Here is a 22,912-nt window from a genome sequence, read left to right on the forward strand (position 1 = left end):
AGTCTCTTCACTCTGCCCAGCTTGCTAAAAGTAATCTTAACAAAACCTAGACATTCAGGCAGCCTGGAAAATTCCAAAAGTGCTGGATAGAGGACTATCTTTAGCAAATGTTGACTGTGAGGAAGTATAATATCTAAAATACATCGCTGTCGGCTCACCTGACAGGTACTCGCCACCCTGTGCCTTCTATGAGCCGGACGACACTGTAATCGCTACTCCTTCTTCCAAGCGGGCTATCATGTGCCTTTTACTGAGGAGTGGCTTCCGTCTGCAGGGATGGTTGTCCTTCTGGAAGGTTCTCCCATCTCCACAGAAGAACTCTGGAGCTCTGTCAGAATGACCACCGGGTTCTTGGTCACCTCCCTCACCAAGGCCCTTCTCTCCCAATTGCTCAGTTTGGCCAGGCGGCCAGCTCCAGAAAGAGTCTTTGTGGTTCCAAACTTCTTCCATTTAAGAATGATGGAGGCCACTGTCTTCTTGGAGACCTTCAATGCTGCAGAAATGTTTTGCATTCTTCCTCAACCTTTCATACCTCCCTCTGACATGCCTTCTTTCTTCCTCAGCATTTCATACCTCCCCATGACATGCCTGGTTTAGTCCTCATCCTTTCATACCTCCTTCTGACATGCCTGTTTTCTTCCTCAGCCTTTCATACCTCCCTCTGACATGCCTGCTTTCTTCCTCAGCCTTTCATACCTCCCTCTGACATGCCTGCTTTCTTCCTCAGCCTTTCATACCTCCCTCTGAAATGCCTGCTTTCTTCCTCAGCCTTTCATACCTCCTTCTGACATTCCTGCTTTCTTCCTCAGCCTTTCAGACCTCCCTCTGACATACCTGCTTTCTTCCTCAGCCTTTCATACCTCCCTCTGACATGCCTGGTTTCTTCCTGAGCCTTTCCATACCACCCCCTGACATGTCTGTTTTCTTCCTCAGCCTTTCATACCTCCCTCTGACATGCCTGCTTTCTTCCTGAGCCTTTCATACCTCCCTCTGACATGCCTGCTTTCTTCCTCAGCCTTTCATACCTCCCTCTGACATGCCTGCTTTCTTCCTGAGCCTTTCATACCTCCCTCTGACATGCCTGCTTTCTTCCTGAGCCTGTCATACCTCCTTGATCTCTGGCTGGCAAACCCTCTCATCCTTGCTGTCCCGCAGCATCAGAGCCTGACCTGCTTTGTTGCCTTGTACTACCACAGATGTAATTGGCAGCTGGAGCTTGTTGCCTGAGCTATATAGGCTGGTGGAGCAGAAGCTTTGTAGCCCTTTCCTGCAGTCAATGACCAAAAGTGCCCTCTTTGGCCTCATGGGTGGAATGTTATTAATCATTTCATAATTAATACGTTTTTCATTTTATGAGGATGAAAATCTGGTGTTTCTATGTCAAACAGTTTTGTTATATTTCAGTCTTCTGTGATGTATATAAAGTGTAATATTAGGATGGAAACTCAAAATGGCATAGATTTCAACTCTATATCTGGCATTGTACAGGTGTCTTCTTTTTTAAGCCCATAACCATGTGTGTGTGGTGTATACTTTTGTTTGAAGGTAGATTTGTTACCAACCAAGAATCACTCTGTGTGACCCTGATTTAGCCCACTGCAGTAAAAGGTTCATACATTTTAAGTGCGGCCTTGGTAAAGAAATCGAACGTGGCCCGCAGGGAAAATTATGTAGTTTGACATCCCTAGGCTACACTGTCTAAAGATATTTTCTGGGATATTGTGTAAAGTAGTGTAATTTCTCACAAAAAATACTGAAACAAACATTCGATTCAAAGAGAATAATCACAGTTTTATTCAAAACAGTTATATTTCAAAAAACACATACAGTATGTATATACAGTATGTGCATAGCCAAAAAATCCTTGGACAACACAACTTCTGAGGGAATTTACAGTAAAAATACATTGATACAAAATGGTGTGTATTATTCTGTATATTATAGGAAATAGTGGCGGTATATGAGATATTTTACAACAGAGGTTAAACTTGCAGCCCATCAGTTAGATGTCTGTGAGGAACAAGGTGGAAATGACAGATCAGTGTCCTGCTGTGTGTATGATTCTACTTTTTCACTTTGCTCGCCTCGCCATAGACTGAACCTCTTGGTGTGAAGAGGGATCCCAGCGCTAGAGACAGATTTCAAAGCACTTGACATCTTTTTCTTGACAATTGCTGTTCTTGCTGTGAACAGAATGAAAACCTGCAAGCCCTGTGGAGCGAAAACAAAAACACAAAGACATAATCAAGTATTTTCAGGAATAAACACGTACAAACAAAAGGTAGCGTTTCTATAAAGAGCAGCATCATTTATTAATGTTTAGTAGGTGTCTAGTTTTCAATCATGTCTGGATTCTGTGGTACAATAGTACACTAGTCTTTATATTTAACATTTTAGTCATTTAGCAGACTCTCTTATCCAGAGCGACTTACAGTAGTGAGTGCATACATTTACTACCTGAGTGGTGGTGAGTACACAGAATGAGATGTTGAGTATGGTGTACATGGTCTGGTTCTGTGTAATGAGCAACAGATAGCCCAGGATCCAGGAGAGACCGAGCACTACAGCCAGAGAAAAGCTACTGAGGAACTTCTTCTTCATCGATGTGTGTCTTGTACTGGGAAATATAACCAACATGCTTATTAGATTGCTGTCATAGACTGCTGTAATGCTGTGGTATAAGAACATTATGCTTCCAATGACTGAGTGGGTTAGAGAATGGTGCTCATCAAATTGTATGATTTGCTTACTAATGACTGAATTAATAATTTAAAAAAGCATGCATTTTATTTATAAAAAGTTTTAATTGAAAGACAATACAAAATTAACAAGCTCATTAGTAGGCATTTAAATCAAGACTGATCTTAATGACTACAACGTTCTACTTTGTGCCCCCAAAATGCCCCCATTAATGTTACCTGGTTATATGTGGGTTGGTCTTGGATGTGGTAACTACCGGTACAAAATATACCAACACCACCATGTTGAAGATAAGCATGAACGCCACAGGGATCAGGAACCCCCAAAACATTGGCAGCTTGAAGTCAAAGTTCCCCTCTGGATCGAGGGCAGCAAGCCAGCAACTGAAAGGTCAAATGAATGAGTTAGAGAGTGGGACTATTTGACAGACAAAACAGGACACCAGTGATTTGAATAATGTGGTATAAAGTAAACATGGTGGGTGGCATAAGTAAACAAGAAACCTTTCAAAACAATGGATCATTCTTTTAGTTTTTTACAACTTTTTAAATTGCTCTTTGCCATCGTTAAAAGGATGTAATACGAACATTGACAGGGAAAACCTTTTACAGTATGAGTTATAACATTTTATACAGCAATTGCCCCACATATATATTGGTAGTACAGTACAGTATAATACAATAGAGTTCAGTTCAGTTCATGTGAGCGATATCCATCACTTCCAGCTCGTGGCATCAGCCAATCAGACTGTTCCCATGCACCCCACACTCTGCCCATGCACTGACCATGCACCCTGTGATTGGTCAGATGCTCCAAGCTAGCCCAGCACTGGCTAGTCGGGTCCGCTGCATGCACTTTCTAGCGTATCAGTATTAGCCGGGCCTGAACTGTGTTTTTTCCAGTGTCAGAGCGCGGGTAGACATGTGTGCATGGGATGCGTGATTACAAAAATCATCCCTATGTGCATCTTCTCCTGTGTGTGAATAAAGTTCCTGTGTGTGTTAACTCTTGGACTGCCTTACTCCTCTCTCACCGGGGCGGTATCAGTGGGTCACAAACCAGGAAATACAGTGAGGGAAAAAAAGTATTTGATCCCCTGCTGATTTTGTATGTTTGCCCACTGACAAAGACATGATTTTAATGGTAGGTTTACTTGAACAGTGAGAGACAGAATAACAACAAAGAAATCCAGAAAAACACATGTCAAAAATGTTATAAATTGATTTGCATTTTAATGAGGGAAATAAGTATTTGACCCCTCTGCAAAACATGACTTAGTACTTGGTGGCAAAACCCTTTTTGGCAATCAGAGGTCAGACGTTTCTTGTAGTTGGCCACCAGGTTTGCACACATCTCAGGAGGGATTTTGTCCCACTCGTCTTTGCAGATCTTCTCCAAGTCATTAAGGTTTCGAGGCTGACGTTTGGCAACTCGAACCTTCAGCTCCCTCCACAGATTTTCTATGGGATTAAGGTCTGGAGACTGGCTAGGCCACTCCAGGACCTTAATGTGCTTCTTCTTGAGCCACTCCTTTGTTGCCTTGGCCGGGTGTTTTGGGTCATTGTCATGCTGGAATACCCATCCACGACCCATTTTCAATGCCCTGGCTGAGGGAAGGAGGTTCTCACCCAAGATTTGACGGTACATGGCCCCGTCCATCGTCCCTTTGATGCGGTGAAGTTGTCCTGTCCCCTTAGCAGAAAAAACACCCCCAAAGCATAATGTTTCCACCTCCATGTTTGACGGTGGGGATGGTGTTCTTGGGGTCATAGGCAGTATTCCTCCTCCTCCAAACATGGCGAGTTGTGTTGATGCCAAAGAGCTCGATTTTGGTCTCATCTGACCACAACACTTTCACCCAGTTCTCCTCTGAATCATTCAGATGTTCATTGGCAAACTTCAGACGGGCCTGTATATGTGCTTTCTTGAGCAGGGGGGACCTTGCGGGCGCTGCAGGATTTCAGTCCTTCACGGCGTAGTGTGTTACCAATTGTTTTCTTGGTGACTATGGTCCCAGCTGCCTCCCGTGTAGTTCTGGGCTGATTCCTCACCGTTCTCATTATCATTGCAACTCCACGAGGTGAGATCTTGCATGGAGCCCCAGGCCGAGGGAGATTGACAGTTCTTTTGTGTTTCTTCCATTTGCGAATAATCGCACCAACTGGTGTCACCTTCTCACCAAGCTGCTTGGCGATGGTCTTGTAGCCCATTCCAGCCTTGTGTAGGTCTACAATCTTGTCCCTGACATCCTTGGAGAGCTCTTTGGTCTTGGCCATGGTGGAGAGTTTGGAATCTGATTGATTGATTGCTTCTGTGGACAGGTGTCTTTTATACAGGTAACAAGCTGAAATTAGGAGCACTCCCTTTAAGAGTGTGCTCCTAATCTCAGCTCGTTACCTGTATAAAAGACACCTGGGAGCCAGAAATCTTTCTGATTGAAAGGGGGTCAAATACTTATTTCAATTTATAACATTTTTGACATGCGTTTTTCTGGATTTTTGTTTTGTTATTTTGTCTCTCACTGTTCAAATAAACCTACCATTAAAATTATAGACTGATCATTTCTTTGTCAGTGGGCAAACGTACAAAATCAGCAGGGGATCAAATACTTTTTCCCCTCACTGTATGTTGAGCCGGGTCGCTCAAGTACAGTATAGTACAATACAGTACAGTATAGTAAAGTATAGTATAGTAAAATACGGTATTGACTCACAATTCCTCCTGCCTGTAACCCAGTGGATCATCCACTCTATAACTAATTCCTAAGGTGAGGGCCACCACAACCGCAGGCAGTCCTAAAAGACAGAGAATGTTGTTGTTATGTCCTGGTAGATTAGCATGCAGACATATACAGATTATATACTACACATACATCCTCTAAAGACATAACATCACCATACAAGTTGCTTTGAAGTTCTATTTTAGGCTAAATAAAATATAACCTAGCATTCATTTTGGTTCAAGGAGCCCAGGGCTAATGCCAGCCAAAGCTTCTGAAACAACAAAATATTTTATTTTTCTCCAAGCTGTCCTACCCCATCCGATGGCCACGGTACAGGCTGTGAAGTGTGATGGGCTGGTGGCCAGGCTGTTTCTGATCATCAGGAAGACATGTGTGGCGTACAGCGTGTTCCAGTTGAACGTCCCCAACAGGAAGTACTGCAGCAGGACTGTGACTGCAGTACAGGGGCCTCTGTCCCGCTCTGTGTGTGTGTCAGACGGGGGGAGAATGTTGTCCTCCTGTATTTCAGGTTTCTCCAGCTGTTTATGAGGGTTGTCCACTCCCAACACGAAGAGGAGGGTGAAGATCAGGAGACACACGCAGACGCTCACTAAGAGGACAGTTGGGTTGGTTTTGCGTGATTTCCTGGGGATAGGTGATAGACAACACTATGTTAGGGAAGTTAGATCCCTTGCTATGGATGTGTTGGTTCATTAATAGTGGGTTTCATAATGGTTTCACCTATCAAGTCGTGTTGGATCAGACAAAGGGCTTCTTTACACTATTGAGATGCACCCAATTTGTTGAATTGGTTCTGGAATACTGTAGGATCTTACCGGGTCACGATCTGGAATGTTATTGTATATTTAGAATTGGTTCTGGAACCATGTGGGATCTTACCTGGTTGCAATCTGGAATGTTATTGTATATTTAGAAATGGTTCTGGAAGCCTGTAGGATCTTACTTGGTTGCGATCTGGAATGTTATTGTATATTTAGAAATGGTTCTGGAACCCTGTAGGATCTTACCGGGTCACCATCTGGAATGTTATTGTATATGTTGAATTGGTTCTGGAACCCTGTAGGATCTTACCTGGTTGCGATCTGGAATGTTATTGTTAAACTCAACCCTATGATGGACATGGAGCATCCCAATGTGGTGATCCAGTTTAGAACTTCAGCGTATTTAAAATCATTCCTGAATGACTGTAGAAAGAAAAGAAAAAAGAAAAATTCAACACTAAGTTTGTCACAGTCATACTGTATAAAGTCATCTCCCTCATGTGTCTGGATATGCTGATGTAAACTATAGGTCAGCGGTTCCCACACTAGGGGTCGCGACCTGATGTGGGTTCGCCTGATATGAAAATGGGATCGCAGGAGAATTTTCAAAATCATTAAAAATATATATATATATATATAATAGTAATTTGTATAAAATATTATAATATTGTCTTTGTATCTCAAAATCATTGTAATGTGGTTAACCTTAAATCTAAATGAAAATTATTCAAATCTAAAACATAAAATTCAACCAGAGAGCAAAATTCAACCAGAGAGCGCCCTTAGATCGTGGGAAAAGGCCGCACTTGACAGCTCCACTTGAATCATTCCCACTTAAGATGACCACATTTAAAATACACAAATACGGGACAACAGGATGATTTTGCAGGACAGTGTAACCTACCCTATACCTAATTTAGAAATAGGCCAATGTATCATCGCTGTCAATTGTGAATGATAATTCTTCACGTTTTATTTTTTTGCCCGCACTATAAAAACGGTTATGTCGGTCTGCTAATACAGGACTAGTAAAGGCCCAATGCACTACTTTAGTGAAAATATGTATTATTATTATTTTGTCATTGTGATTTTTCAGGAGGTGCTGCAGCACCCTACTTCCCACTGCTATGATTATATCTTTCAGTCTAATGTGGCTGTTTACCTACTTTTCTAGCTCTTTGTAAGTAGTTAGGAGGCCTAATTATGAGATATTGTTGAACTTGCAGCCAATCAATTAGATGTTTTATACAATCTGAGAGTAACAAGGTGGAAATTAACTGTCATGAGCGCAATGTGACTGCAAGAGACAGGTTGGAATGTCTGACTGAAATACTGGACAAATCAAACGTTTTTTCTACAATTGGTGGCGTTTGAATTTGTTGATAAAATGCGGGACATGATTGTTTAGTTGCGGGACAAAGGGCCAAAATGCGGGACTGTCCCGCACAATCTGGGACATGTGGTCACCCTATTCCCAGGTGAATGGCTAGGCCCACTACAGAATGAAACCACACACTATTTCAGAGATATTACCGCCACAATCAATATGGTGAAAACAAGGTGTGGGGATACCGAGGCGCAGAAACACTAATCAATACCTTTGTCAGATAACACTGTAAAATGAAGAATTTATGCTATAGCTAGCAATCCAAATGAAACCTACAGAACCACTCAAATACTCCCCAGCTTTTGCTTTCCAAATGGACGTTAGTTGTGAGGGCCGAGATGCCCATGCATATTATTTTGTTCGCTACCTGTCGGGGGATGCTATTCACGAGGACGTATTGTTCTGTCTCACGATTCTCAAGCATGAAACTGTACAGAGGATGCGCTGCATGGCTATACTGAAGAAAAACAGATTCCTTGGTAACGAATGGTAAAAAAAAATAAAAAAAAGACCTGACTTTCTGTGTAATGAAAAGAAAATGTGTCTCCTTCCCTTTGTAACTGACATATTTGGGAAACTGAACGAACTGAAAGCAAGCATGCGTGGGGAAATACAAAAACATTCTACAGGTGAGTGACCGAATCAGTGGATTCAGAGGAAAGACTTCTTATTGGAGAGAAATCTGTTTGACTGTGATCCTGCCTCAGTTGACATGCCTGTAAGTGAAATCGAAAGCTTATCGAGCCGTCATATGACCGAATAATGCAGATAACGCATTTTGGTTCCTCACTCAAAGGGAATACCCTGCCGTCTCCTTCTGAGCATTAAAACTCATGGTACCCTTTGCCCGCTAATATCTGTGTGAGGCTGGATTTAGTGCACTCGTCTGCATTAAAACCAAATATCGATCCAGGTTGGAAGTGACAGCAGAGATGAGGTGCACACTGTCAACCCACACCCCCTGACTTTGAGAAGCTCCGACGCGACATGCATCATCACCATCTCATTAGAGATATTAATGTCAGACCACGTTGCTATTGACTGTCATAGCCCCACATTAAAAGTATGTGATGATGAGTTGAGAATACAATCAGAAATACTGTTAGAATGTTTTGCAATTAACTGTCATAATAAAAAAGTAAACATAGGCTCTTAATTACAAAAAAACTAATTCACATGTTTGGGGTCATGAGAGTTTTCAGATGGTGACGTGGGCCAAAAAAAGTTTGGGAACCCCTTCCATAGGTCAAAGTGTGGTCAGTTAAAGGGAGATGAAGGCAGCTAGCTACTCACCATAAGCACAGCGAAGTTAGTGGTGTGATTACAGAAACATTGCAGGCCGTCTTCTGAGTGGTTGACTTTGGAGCAGCCATAGGTGCTCCAGTCTTTCAACGTGTAGTTCCACCACACGCAGGCAAAGTCATAGAGGGAGGCGTTGGGGACAGCCTGAGAAGTGAGAACAGAAACAAACTCACTGTAAAATGGAAAACTTAGATCAGGGGTGTCAAACTCATTCTAGTGTCTGCTGGTTTTTGGTTTTTCCTTTCAATTTAAGACCTAGACAATCAGATGAGGGGAGTTCCTTACAAGGGAGGAGCGAAAACCCACAGCCACTCGACCTTCCGTGGAATGAGTTTGACACGTGACTTAGATAATGGAAAACTTCCCACTACGGTTCCCAGAGAATTTGGACCACTATGTGTTTATTGAGTCCAAGATAAATCTTACTGTGGGCTTGAAGAGCATCTCAACATGCAACCCAGACACTTGTCCCAGGTTAGCAGAGATGACCCTTCTGCTGGTTCCTGAAGAAGCTGTGAATGCCCTGGACCTGAAGAACCGGTCGTTTTGGTAGAGCACAAAACCAATGGAGTAGTTTGTGTTTTTATTACGTAAAACTGAGTGGAGTGAGGGAGAAAGAGAGTGAGAGGGGGAGAGAGAAAGAGAGGGGGGAGGAGAGAGAGAGATTGGTGTTCATCTCAGGACTTCCTATACATGAGTAGCTTGACTTTGCCTTGTAGACCTATCGTGGAAGACACATTACTTCTCAATAGTTCACTTATCCATATCCCATGTGACTCAATTTGGCATTGCTGACCTGATTTTGGCGACCACAACGAGTAGTTAAGTGCTCTCGGTGAAAGCGCTACAAGGAAATTGAAGCTTGAGTATATATACTGTTTGCATACCAACATTGGCTCACCTGGTGTGAATTTTATGACAATCTGGACATCGGTAGCACCTCCTTTGTCAGCTATCAGTTCAGAGGTATTGGTGTTGAGATTAATTCTGTCGGCCACAAAATTACCAGAACTTCCTGGAGAAGGAGATTAATTTGATTTATAAATTTAAAGAGGAACAATATAGTGTTCCTTCTGCACTTGTCCGTAGTACAGGCCTCCTGTAGCTCAGTTGGTAGAGCATGGTGCTATTATGAAAAATGTATGCACTCACTAACTGGAAGTCGCTCTGGATAAGAGCGTCTGCTAAAATGACTAAAATGTACAACAAATCCAGTCTGTCAACACGGATATAAACTATCACTTTAAATGCCAGTATGTAGGTTCACTAGCAGTCCCACCCACCAGTCAGAGCACTAAACTGGATCCCTACTGTGTCACTTGGTACTTGGACAGACTGGACTACCAGGTTGGGCTGAACCACCAAGGACACATTATTCTGCTGGTCCAGGGAAAACTTCTCCAGGGTCTCTGTGAGTCTGGGAGAGAAACACAGAAACACATTAGTTTACATGCACCCATGCAGACACGCACAGACACACACACATAAACTCAAACATGAGCAGAGACACACACACACACACACCTCTGGACAGCATCACTCTCCTGTGTAGTCTCCCCACTGGCATTCAGTAGCTGACTGATGGTAGTTACAGCTGCCACTGCGATGTCCTGCAACATGATCAAAACCAGGGAATGACCCTCAAGTGTTCAAATCACTGTAATAACAACCTCACGTTTCTCTCCAGAACATGTCATAGTCACAACTTGATTCCAAAACATGTTATACCTCTGTGATATTTACAGACTGAAGCAGAGTGTTAGCTATCTGAGCTGCTGTGGTGATGTTGTCAGCTGATAGCAGCTCTGGTTGGGAGGTCAGGATCTGAGTAATGAAGGCTAGCTGTGCTAAATCACCTGAACTGCTGGAGATCTGAATAGGGAGAGAGAGAATGATTTTTATTTATTTTATTTCTGTATTGTTTTTCAACAGAACATTGTATAAGTGGTAGCAACATGCTGACCTGTGAGTACATTGGGATATTAAAATTGCCAATACTAACTATGTGGCTCAGTTGGTAGAGAATGGCACTTGCAACGCCAAGGTTGTGGGTTCAATTCCCACACGGCAAAAGTATGAAAATGTATGCACTCACTACTGTAAGTCGCTCTGGATAAGAGCGCCTGCTAAATGACTAAATGTAAAAATAAAATGTAATCTAAAACACAATAAATAAAAAAAGAATGTTCCTCATCAACTGTTAAGCAGAATAAAGGAACAGAATACATGAGCTGAAGGTAAAAGCCAGTTGATACTGATCTTCAAACTGTAAGATCGACTCCTCATAATGATAACTGTAACTGACCCAAAGAAAGAAGAACGCAAAATCGAGACTGGTCATAAATCAGGATCATAAGAATATTGACTTACATTTTCTTGAATGCCACTGAGGGTCAATTCACACTGCAGCTCCTGAGGAGGACCAAACTTCGGAGAGCCAGTGTCATTCAAACATCTTGCTGAGGCTTCTGGTAATCCGGCTGGAGGAACCAAGACAAAAAGATACTCAAGATTTTGTGTTACCTAATGCAACATTAATTAGAACTGTAACAGATTAATACATTTTTGTCATTTTAGGTGAATAAAAGTAACATACCACTGGTTGTCTCCTCACCACACAATTGTTCTGAATAAGCAGACCAGCCAACCGTTGTTCTTGGGAAGGATAAATCAGCAATGATGGTGGAATTGCAGAAATTCCCTATCGAAGTAAAATGCATTTCAACATGGACCAAATGTATGACTGCAAACATGAAATATACATTCTGAATGTGAGATCCAGGGAATAGTGTTGTGGACTGTGCATGTGACATCCAGGGTTAGGAGTAGTGAAGTAGTGTGTGCTGTGAATGTGAGATCCAGGGTTAGGTATAGTAGTGTAGTTGTTTAGTCTGAATGTGAGATCCAGGGAATAGTGTTGTGGACTGTGCATGTGACATCCAGGGTTAGGTATAGTAGTGTAGTGGTGTGTACTGTGAATGTGAGATCCAGGGTTAGGTATAGTAGTGTAGTGGTGTGTACTGTGAATGTGAGATCCAGGGTTAGGAGTAGTGTAGTGTGAACGTGAGTTCCAGGGTTAGGAGTAGTGAAGTGGTGTGTACTGTGAATGTGAGATCCAGGGTTAGGAGTAGTGTACTGTGACCGTGAATTCCAGGGTTAGGAGTAGGGAAGTGGTGTGTACTGTGAATGTGAGATCCAGGGTTAGGAGTAGTGTACTGTGACCGTGAGTTCCAGGGTTAGGAGTAGTGAAGTGGTGTGTACTGTGAATGTGAGATCCAGGGTTAGGTATAGTAGTGTAGTGGTGTGTACTGTGAATGTGAGATCCAGGGTTAGGTATAGTAGTGTAGTGGTGTGTACTGTGAATGTGAGATCCAGGGTTAGGTATAGTAGTGTAGTGGTGTGTACTGTGAATGTGAGATCCAGGGTTAGGTATAGTAGTGTAGTGGTGTGTACTGTGAATGTGAGATCCAGGGTTAGGTATAGTAGTGTGGTATTGTGGAGTGGAGTCTGAATGTGAGATCCAGGGTTAGGTATAGTGTAAGGGTGTGGATGTACCCTCTGAACAGGTCTCTCCGGTCCAATCATCAGGACAGATACAGACTCCACTCTGCAGCTCACCACCATTGATACAGACCAAAGGAGCTGTTGTGGCAGTAGAGGTGGTGGTGGGGAGACTGGTACTGGTGATAGGGATAGAGGTAGGGTTACCAGTAGTTGGAAGTCCAGTAGCATTTCGGTAACCAGTAGTTGGAGGGTCAGGGGTTAAAGGGGCAGCAGTAGCTGGAGTAGTTAAGTCAATGGTGGTTGGAACGGCAGAGGATGTGGTGAGATCCCTGTGTAGCAAAGAGACTGCCCAAAAAATTTAAATAACTCTGTAAACCACATAAACAAGGGTACATAGTGTCAGTTGCTATAAGCTTAGGATATGATCCAGACTGTTCCAGTTTCATTGTGTCTGCACCAGTGTAGAAATGTTTTCTACTGTACTTTATGAGAGAAAGAAGTCATTATCACTGCCAATTAACAGTTGATAGCAAAGGCTACTCTGTTATCAAATGTATCTAAGACCTGACAGTAGTCTATTCACCATCAAGTGTCTGCATAAAAAAAAGTCTGAAACAATGTCTTCGTGAGACACTAACATATCCTTCGAGCAAAAGGACCAAACATCAGTCAATCGCTGACTAAAAAACTCAACTTTAAAATCCATAAACCAAACTGTAAATACTCTAAGGTCACATATTGGATATAATCAATAGATAAGTTAAATGCATCATACATCTTTGCACATCGTAAGTGAAAGCAATTTTCCTACACAGTTCTCAATCACACAAGAAAATTAACAACAGCATCATACACTGAGTATACCAAACATTAGGAACACCCCACCCCCACCCCCCCTTTGACCTCAGAACAGCCTCAATTCATCAGGGCATGGACACTACAAGGTGTCGAAAGCATTCCACAAGGATGCTGGCCCATGTTGACTCCAATGCTTCCCACAATTGTGTCAAGTTGGCTGGAAGGTTGGCGAATCATTCTTGATACACACGGGAAACTGCTGAGTGTAAAAAACCCAGCAGCGTTGCAGTTCTTGACACAAACCGGCACCTACTACCATACACCGTTCAAAGGCACTTAAATATTTTGTCTTGCCCATTCACCTTCTGAATGGAACACAAACACAATCCGTGTCTCAACTGTCTCAAGGCTTAAACATCCTTATTTAAACTGTCTCCTCCCCTTCATCTACATTGATTGAAGTGGATTTAACAATTTACATCAATAAGGGATAATAGCTTTCACCTGGATTCACCTGGCCAGTCTATGTCACGGAAAGAGCAGGTGTTCTTAATGTTTTGTACACTCAGTGTACATCTGAACATCTTAAATCACCCTGAATAAATCAAATATAGAGCAAGTCTTACCTGTAGCAAAGACAGCCATAATCCATAGCTCCTTCATCTCTGCCATTTAAAGACATGCAGTGTAAGAAGACTGCACATTATTAGGACGTCTGTTGGTCTTATACTGCTCTGCTCTTCACCTGTTACAGAGACTGCAGTGACATGCAGATACCAGTTAATGATTTACTATTGAAATTAAGGGGAAAGTACTGTACATTGGCTCCAACACAACCTATGTTGTCAACAGGATCAGTAAAGACAATGACACAAATTCTTTGAAAATAGATCAGGTATGACAGGATGAATAAAATGGATACACATGGATGGATACTGTGAGGACCAGCCAACCAATAGCACTGCCCTTCTCTATGCAAAACATTCTTAGTTTCAGCTGGGAAGGTACAGTACATATTTTGTTAAACAGACCAACTTTTTTGCACTAGAGCATGTGTAATTAGATTTTTTTAAAGCAATGAAACTGGCTTGGAGGTCTGGATTAGGATTTGAGGGCACTAGAGGGTATACTTCTCTAGAATAAAGTTTCCTAAACTCGGTCCTGGGGTAGGAAGTGAGTTTCACAAACTGGGTGTGGGTAGAAAATTCCACTTAAAGCCCCCAAAAGGCTAGGGCCGGCTCTGGCTGCATGTGTGGGAGCCATTGCGGCCCTCCTGATGAGTTCAGATTTGTTGTGGTCCCCAACCCTATCAAAGTTGTCCATCACTGGTCTAGTGGGAGTTTCTACCATATTTATTATTCCATACCCCCGTAGATGAGTGGAGCTATGCAGAAGATCATGGAGATCAACAGGTAGCTGATGTTGTTTTTGGGCAGGGCCATGAAGCTGAAGAGGGAGGGGATGATACTGAGCAGGTAGGGGTACTCCCACTGGTAGGGAGCAGCCACCACGCTGTGGGACACCAGGTTCAGCTGGCTCACCGTCACCTGGGCAGCTAAGAGGAGCCAGATCATGTGCACATTAAAAAGGGCAGACGAGCCATGTCAGTCCTTCACTCACTGTTACCAGTCAGTGTACATCCTGAGAACCCTCCGCTGATGCTAAACATGAGGGATGGTTCGCACACAACAGCTCACTGAGATGTGATGACTTACTCTGACTCTAACCGACATGCAAAATAGAAGTTTGCAGTCCAACAAAGGTGCATGGCCCTAATGAAGGCTCAACTCTTTGTTTTTTATAAAAAATAAACACTTTTTATTGAACTGACATTTTCTTCCCTATAATAGTGTGCAAAATGTATAGCAGTTCTCTAAGAATGTACCCCTAAATGAACCTTATGAAACAAATGAACCTTTAATTCTTGAAATTAGACATACATAAGGGACAGTGAGTATGCTAAAAGTGTTTTCATAAACATCTCTACCTATCTGCACATTAATGAGGAAGACTGGTGAACAGTTTTGATGGACCGTTCGACTACCCATAAGAACCCCCCCTTTAGATGAAGAGTATTGGCGCCACCACATGGCAGTTGAAGGTAGAGACAGAGGTGGCTGCGTCAAAATCAAATCACATTTTATTTGTCACATGCTTCGTAAACAACAGGTGTAGACTAACAGTGAAATGCTTACTCATCAGTAGCTGTGCGTGGGTAAAATCACTGTGGAAGCCAAAGCCATATTACAACCTATGTGTTGTGATAATTGCGTTGTTTGCTTTATAACCTGTTAGGCCGAGACAATAAGACACAGTGGCAGAATAAATTCAACCACAACTTTGTTTTATCACAAAACCGGATAGCTCTGTCCAGTGCAGTCCACAAAGCATATTGCGTGTACAGTAACAGACAGTTACATGACCTACAACATGGTGAAGCAAGTTAATGTTTCCGACATTTTCGGACCACTAAACAACTATTGCATTAGAACCACAGAGAGTTACCGCAAGTCGCAAAGAAAACATGAGCTGCCTCCACTATTTCAGCACCATTTCAACTTCAACATTTGAACATCATCAAATCACCTCCGTTTAGTCTAATACAGTGACAACTAAAAGATACCAAAAACAATTTAGTCCAATCAACGTACGCTAAATATGATGTGGCTGTCCATTGTTCTGATTTCTGTGTGCGTTTGTGCAAGTAGAAAACATGTTGACTCACCCTACTTTTAGAGAAACGCCAATTCCATCCTCCTCTCTTTCATGTTGAGGAAACGTTCTATCACTGTCATACAGTACACGCTTTTATTTTTTTGTTGTCCTAGGCTATCTGGCTAAAATGCTTGCTCGCTAGCCTAACTCCATTCATGGGCAACGTTAGCTAGTTAACATTAGCCTTCTACATATTAGTTAGCTACATATTGAACTTCCATCCTCTCAGGCCAGGGGGCACAACAATGTATGAATTAATGGTTGGATCAGAATCGCCATTATAAATGATTGGTCATTACCGAGAATAAGTAAAACCACTAGTCCTAATCTTTATCTCCATCCATGGCTAATTTAGGAAAGTGCCAATTTTAGCTAACTAGCCACTGGAGGACAACAACACAACGAGATGCAACAGTTCAAGTTTCTGACAATGACGTTTGCGCTCAATGGGATTTGATAGGAGTGACGCCAATATCCAAGCTGGCTTCCCTTGATACTTTTTTTTGGTGCGGCAGTATGGATCCAGATAGCTGCCAAAAGGTTTAACTTAAGTATCGTTAGGATCGTAAGAAATCCATGCCTGAAACGTAAACGTGACATTTCATCTGTGAACATACAAACACCATGTTACAATTAGGGACTAACATTTTAGGCTTGAACAAAAGTTTTGGCAGTTTCATCTCACCAACAAAAAACGTAACGACATGTGACGATGGATACGCGAACAAGCATAACACAGTAAACCAAAACGGAAGTCAGGGAAACCAGAAATAGGTATCCTGCACGTTTTCAACTTAAAAGTCTCCATTTGTAGTGCAAACTGAGTCCACATGCTCCCGCTGGAGTAGCAATAAGTCTGTGAGAAGAGCGACATGGTGCTGGGCCGCCTAAATCTCATGTAAGGATTGGGTTGTTAATTATTACTCCTCAGTTGAGTTTACTTCACATTTAGGTAGCTAATGTAATGGATTTGTTTGCCAGCGCAAATCTAGATAGCACTAGCTAGCTAATGACACGTTGCTAGCTAACTAACTAGCTTACACAGTCGATCTCGGGCTCGTGGCATTTGATATGGCCTAGCAAGTTAGCTCATGTCACTGACAAACTACCAATTACCCTTATGGTAATGGACACTAGCAAGGAGGATAACCTTTCCTGTCCACAAGGTCGCCCTAGTCAAGGACTCACATCCAGTACCTAGGTATAGTAATAAGTTATTGATTGGCGTTACTCATTTTTCTATTGAGTTATCAAAGAGTAAGTTAGCTCGCTAAGTATCCTGACGCAAGTTTAGCTGACATCAATAATAACCTTGTGCCACTCTGTCTTCAGGTTCTACTGAGAAATTACATATTGGAGATGCTTCAGACCAGGCTTTTGGAATTCACCTGCAATCAAGAGCTCACTTTCGTCAGTGCTTTGTCTAACATCATTCAGATCCCTGAATACGTTTTAGGAGCTTTGACGGAACTGCTGAACGTGTCAGAGGTCGAGAAGTTGGAACAATATCGTCATATTTGGAGACATCGATGGATTTACGAGTAAGGAATTGGTTTCCCTTATCGATTAGTACCGGAATAATGTTTGATGTTTGGTTAAATTTAGTGCATTGCCTGGCAGATGAGGTGCTCTTCTACTATACTGGTCTGAGACACACTTAACTGATTAGTGTTTTGTTTTTTGCATGCCTAAATGGTCATGTCTTGACAGTGTGGAGCGCCTGTGGCGTGACGTTTGGTCATGTCTTGACAGTGTGGAGCGCCTGTGGCATGACGTTTGGTCATGTCTTGACAGTGTGGAGCGATGTTTGGCCATGTCTTGACAGTGTGGCGCACCTGTGGCGTGACGTTTGGTCATGTCTTGACAGTGTGGAGCGACGTTTGGCCATGTCTTGACAGTGTGGAGCGCCTGTGGCGTGACGTTTGGTCATGTCTTGACAGTGTGGAGCGACGTTTGGCCATGTCTTGAAAGTGTGGAGCGCCTGTGGCGTGATGTTTGGCCATGTCTTGACAGTGTGGAGCGCCTGTGGCGTGATGTTTGGTCATCTGTGTCCTTCACCTTCTATGACGTCTTGCACACACTTGAGGAAGATGGCCTACTATGCATCTCCAGCCATGTACACATCTGTGCACACTGGGTGTTTCTTCCAAGACTGCAGGAGGCCCTGACTTGTTTCTCTGATACATAGGACAATCACCCTCTACGAGGTGAGGAGGATTATTTAAGATATTTTTTGAAGGGGTTTCAGATCTTTTCGGAAGATGGGCAGGGACTCTGCTGTCCTAGCTTCATGGAGAAGCTGGTTCCACCATTGGGGTGCCAGGACAGAGAAGAGCTTGGACTGGGCTGAACAGGAGCTGCCCTCCCGTAGGAGTGGGAGGACCAAGAGACCTGAGGTGACAGAACGGAGTGCCCGGGTTGGGGTGTAGAGTTTGAGCATAGTCTGAAGGTAGGGAGGGGCCGTTCCTCTTGCTGTTCCGTAGGTAAGCACCATGGTCTTGAAGTGGATGCAAGCTTCAACTGGAAGCCAGTGAAGTGTGCGGAGGAGCAGGTGACAGAGAACTTGGGAAGGTTGAAAACCAGGCGGGCAGTTGCGTTCTGGATAAGTTGCAGGGGTCTGATGGCACAAGGGGGGAGCCCAGCCAACAGCGAGTTGCAGTATTCCAGACGGGAAATGACAAGTGCCTGGATTAGGACCTGCGCCGCTTCCTGTGTGAGGTAGGGTCGTACTCTACGGATGTTGTAGAGCATGAACCTGCAGGTGCGGGTCACTGCTTTGATGTTTGCAGAGAACGACAGGGTGTTGTCAAGGGTCACACCAAGGTTGTTGAATATTATTGCATCAAAATACTGGCCCTTTTCAATCCAATGTAGACTTGTAGAATTTTTGTCATTACTATTGGAGATTCATTTGGCAAGAAAAAAAGATAAGCACGAGGGATTACTTGATTTATAGTAAAACTTACTATGCTAAAGTTACCTAGCATTGGAACAATGGATGTAACCAGATTAGTTTGCTAAATTTAACAACACTTTCATGTCTCAAACCATTTTACTGTAACCTACTGGACTCAATTTACCATTTTAAACATTGTGAAACCCCTGCCCACCATAGCAAATTGCCTGTGTGAAGACATGATTAAACTCTGCATAGGTTCTCGTGTGCAGTTGGTAACGTGACAGTTTTTGAGCAAGCACTTACTGTAGGAAAACACAAACTGTAACTAGGGATGCACACAAGACAGTCATGATCAAAGAGGACATTGATGATAAAATCTCTCCTTTCTCTTGGTAGTAAGACCACGTGGGCTTGGCCGCTCAACCACTGCATGACGGATGGGATGGTTACTCGCTCATATTGTCGTTTGCCTTCCATTGGTCCTGAAAGACGAGATTCATTCATTTCTGGCTCCTATGCATAGTGTTTACTGTGCTGGGTTGGGCCTGAACGGCAAATATGATACATTAGTTTTCCATTGTAAAATGTAATAATTCTCTCAAACAATATTACCTGCCAAACCAAGATATCATTAAGCAAAGTACTGTAATGTAGTTGGTCACACCTGTACACTTGTTTTCCTGCATCTCATCCTCTGGCTGCATCCCATCAGTTTGACCTAAAAGACAGAATGCAGACATTAATTCATACATCTATTCATTTATTCAAAGACTCAGATGCATGGTTCTTAAGGTTGGTAAAGTGACTGCGTCACAGGTCGGGAGACAAACATCCACAAACGCATGGTAAAAACCATGCTTTAAGTAAATATGCAATTTTGTATGTCTTTACATCAACAAATCACAGAATAAAATTAATTTAGTGATGACGATTGTTTAGGGACAATGCTTACAAGGTCAGTTGTTTCAATTTTTTACTGATTATTGCTCATCGGTATACGGTAGCATTTAAATAGGCGCAAGAAAAGCTGCGATGGCTGTAGAAATGTTAATCAGGTAACATTGTACCTTGTCAGGTAGCTAAAGTGACTTTTACTATAAACTATTGCTATGTAGATAGTAACACACCTTCTCCCTCATTCTCCTGTGTCTCATCTGCTGGCTGTGTCCCATCAGTTGGACCTAAGACAATGATATCGCTCACAACTCAGGAATTCAGGCTAAGATGCATGGTTCACTAAGTTTTTAACAAACAAAATGTTTAGTTTCCATAACTACATTCACAATAATTATATGTCAGCAAGTTGTATGGCTTTGTAGTTTGTTGCTCTCTCTCACACCTGCTCCATCTTTCTCCTGTATCTCATCTGCTGGCTGTCTCCCATCAGTTGGACCTAAGACAGAAATAAGATCATTCATTCCTCAGGATTTTCTCCCAGATAAATGGCTCAGTATAAAGAAGATTGAATTGTGTTGTAGATCACAAACCTGTCGACTCAATCTCTTCAAGAAGTCCTGCATGTGGTTCATGATTTGAGATTCAAGATGCCAGCGACAAGTTCCCTTTCCACTCAGAACCGGCACAAAGCAGGATAGGAGGAAGTCAGCATCTGGCTCCTAAAGGTTCAAAACAGTTATTCAGACCTACAGTACACTAGATTTTAAGTTTACGGATACACACAACCTATGGCATGTGACTTGCATTCACTGACAAGATTAACTATCAGGTCTGAAAAAGAACCACACACACACACATACGATTGGTCAAAACTCTCATGCAATTAGATTTGATCAGGCTGAAGTCCTCACTGCATGGTATTGCCCAGGAACAAAGAGCTCTCTGCAGATGTTCGCATGTTTGGATGATGGCCAGCAGCTCGAACAGCTGAAGCCCTTTTCTGATCTGGTTTAGAATAGGGATCAGCCGCGAAAGTAAAACATTGAAAGTAATTAAAGACAGGAGTACTGATGAAATTGTTGTTTGATCATAAATGAACTAATAGACGTGGGGATATCATCTTAGTACAGTACCACTCCTGAGGCGCTTTGTCAGTACTGGCACTGATGTGATGGTACTGACCTGACAATGCGGTCGCTGTTTCTCACAGCAATTGTGCCAGTGTATCCACAAGCCAGTATGTCACTTGTAAGCTCTGACAATGTGTTTTCAGTAGCCTCTGAAACCTGAACCAATTTCGAGTTAGTGTTGTGTCACGAATACAGAAGCAAAAACATTTTATAACTGATATAGTAAATCTTACAAGGATACTTCAGACCTTATAAAAACTCACAGCCAATCCTATTCTTAAAATCAGCTATATTAAGTAAAAAGAAAAAACATTTCAAAAGTATTACAACAGGGTCTTGCCCTTTCAATTAGGATCCTGTACTCTGCATCGGTGACATCAGCCTCTCTACGTGTAACCTGATCCATGTCTCCTGTCTCAATATACTGGTAGCACCACTCACACATGAAGCAGGGGGATGGTCTTCCCTGAACCAGGCTTGCAGGGAATATTTCTCCAATGGCTCTACAATCAACCAAAATCATAGAACGTAATTTAATGGCGTTGGATTGAAATGGGTACCCCAACAACGTTTGTAGAATTCATATTAATTATTATTTGTTATAACTACATATTTCTCAGTGCTTGAATTTATCAAAACAATGAATGTCAGAGGTGCATACATACTTGACATTTCCACTGTCTAAATCACTGATTGAGTATATTGGGTTTTTCCCCATTCCTTCAGGGCCCTCAAAAAGGCACTCCTCAATCTCTGCGATAATATCTGGAGGTAGACAATCAAACCACAGGGAGAAGCTTATTTAAAAGAAGCAATTTTAGTGGTCCTTCCCATCTATATTCAATGAAAACAGAGAACACATCATACACTGCCTGAGTGGCGCAGTGGTCTAAGGCACTGCATCGCAGTGCTAACTGTGTCACTAGAGATCCTGGTTCGAATCCAGGCTCTGTCGCAGCCGGCCGCGACCGGGAGACTCATGGGCGGCGCACAATTGGCCCAGCGTCGTCCAGGGTAGGGGAGGGAATGGCCGGCAGGGATGTAGCTCAGTTGATAGAGCATGGCGTTTGCAACGCCAGGGTTGTGGGTTCAATTCCCACAGGGGGCCAGTATAAAAAAAAAAAAATATGTAAGTCGCTCTGGATAAGAGCGTCTGCTAAATGACTAAAATGTAAATGTAAAGGGAACACTTAAACAACACAATGTACAGTGGGGAAAAAAAGTATTTAGTCAGCCACCAATTGTAAAAGTTCTCCCACTTAAAAAGATGAGAGGCCTGTAATTTTCATCATAGGTACACGTCAACTATGACAGACAAATTGAGAAAGAAAAATCCAGAAAATCACATTGTAGGATTTTTAATGAATTTATTTGCAAATTATGGTGGAAAATAAGTATTTGGTCACCTAGAAACAAGCAAGATTTCTGGCTCTCACAGACCTGTAACTTCGTCTTTAAGAGGCTCCTCTGTCCTCCACTCGTTACCTGTATTAATGGCACCTGTTTGAACTTGTTATCAGTATAAAAGACACCTGTCCACAACCTCAAACAGTCACACTCCAAACTCCACTATGGCCAAGACCAAAGAGCTGTCAAAGGACACCAGAAACAAAATTGTAGACCTGCACCAGGCTGGGAAGACTGAATCTGCAATAGGTAAGCAGCTTGGTTTGAAGAAATCAACTGTGGGAGCAATTATTAGGAAATGGAAGACATACAAGACCACTGATAATCTCCCTCGATCTGGGGCTCCACGCAAGATCTCACCCCGTGGATCAAAATGATCACAAGAACGGTGAGCAAAATCCCAGAACCACACGGGGGGACCTAGTGAATGACCTGCAGAGAGCTGGGACCAAAGTAACAAAGCCTACCATCAGTAACACACTACGCCGCCAGGGACTCAAATCCTGCAGAGCCAGACGTGTCCCCCTGCTTAAGCCGGTACATGTCCAGGCCCGTCTGAAGTTTGCTAGAGTGCATTTGGATGATCCAGAAGAGGATTGGGAGAATGTCATATGGTCAGATGAAACCAAAATAGAACTTTTTGGTAAAAACTCAACTCGTCGTGTTTGG

General features: G+C 42.7%; 1 protein-coding gene and 1 long non-coding RNA gene across 3 annotated transcripts; both read right to left on the bottom strand.

The window, feature by feature from the left end:
* Positions 1-1,765: 1,765 nt before the first annotated feature.
* Positions 1,766-14,769, bottom strand: LOC121547834 (adhesion G-protein coupled receptor G7). Its single transcript, XM_045219696.1, has 17 exons — positions 14,562-14,769; positions 12,449-12,742; positions 11,490-11,594; positions 11,264-11,373; positions 10,622-10,765; positions 10,418-10,503; positions 10,177-10,310; positions 9,795-9,908; positions 9,320-9,489; positions 8,885-9,037; positions 6,515-6,627; positions 6,323-6,397; positions 5,736-6,067; positions 5,414-5,495; positions 2,919-3,083; positions 2,449-2,617; positions 1,766-2,211 (listed from the first exon to the last, which is right to left on the bottom strand). Exons 1-17 carry the CDS (start codon positions 14,767-14,769, stop codon positions 1,999-2,001), a joined length of 2,667 nt encoding a protein of 888 aa, XP_045075631.1. The 3' UTR covers positions 1,766-1,998.
* Positions 14,770-18,782: 4,013 nt separating this feature from the next.
* On the bottom strand, positions 18,783-21,076 carry LOC121547840. Of its 2 annotated transcripts, XR_005996559.2 has the most exons (4): positions 20,889-21,076; positions 20,297-20,425; positions 19,474-19,527; positions 18,783-19,291 (listed from the first exon to the last, which is right to left on the bottom strand). It is a non-coding gene; the product is annotated as an uncharacterized LOC121547840 (long non-coding RNA). The 2 variants fall into 2 exon arrangements; XR_005996558.2 differs by lacking the exon at positions 20,889-21,076 and having other exon boundaries at positions 20,297-20,540.
* Between the last annotated feature and the right edge of the window lie 1,836 nt (positions 21,077-22,912).

The sequence above is a fragment of the Coregonus clupeaformis genome, unplaced genomic scaffold (genome assembly GCF_020615455.1).
Source record: "Coregonus clupeaformis isolate EN_2021a unplaced genomic scaffold, ASM2061545v1 scaf2630, whole genome shotgun sequence".
Taxonomy (NCBI): Eukaryota; Metazoa; Chordata; class Actinopteri; order Salmoniformes; family Salmonidae; genus Coregonus; species Coregonus clupeaformis.

Bases quoted from the DNA above. Each gene is read 5' to 3' on its own strand.
- LOC121547834 (XM_045219696.1), bottom strand. From the start codon at position 14,769: ATGATCTGGCTCCTCTTAGCTGCCCAGGTGACGGTGAGCCAGCTGAAC. The intron at 2,618-2,918 runs GTAACATTAATG...TATATTTCCCAG, and splicing joins ACCAACCCACATATAACCAG to TACAAGACACACATCGATGA. The intron at 2,212-2,448 runs GTATGCACTCAC...TTCGCTCCACAG, and splicing joins CCACCACTCAGGTAGTAAAT to GGCTTGCAGGTTTTCATTCT.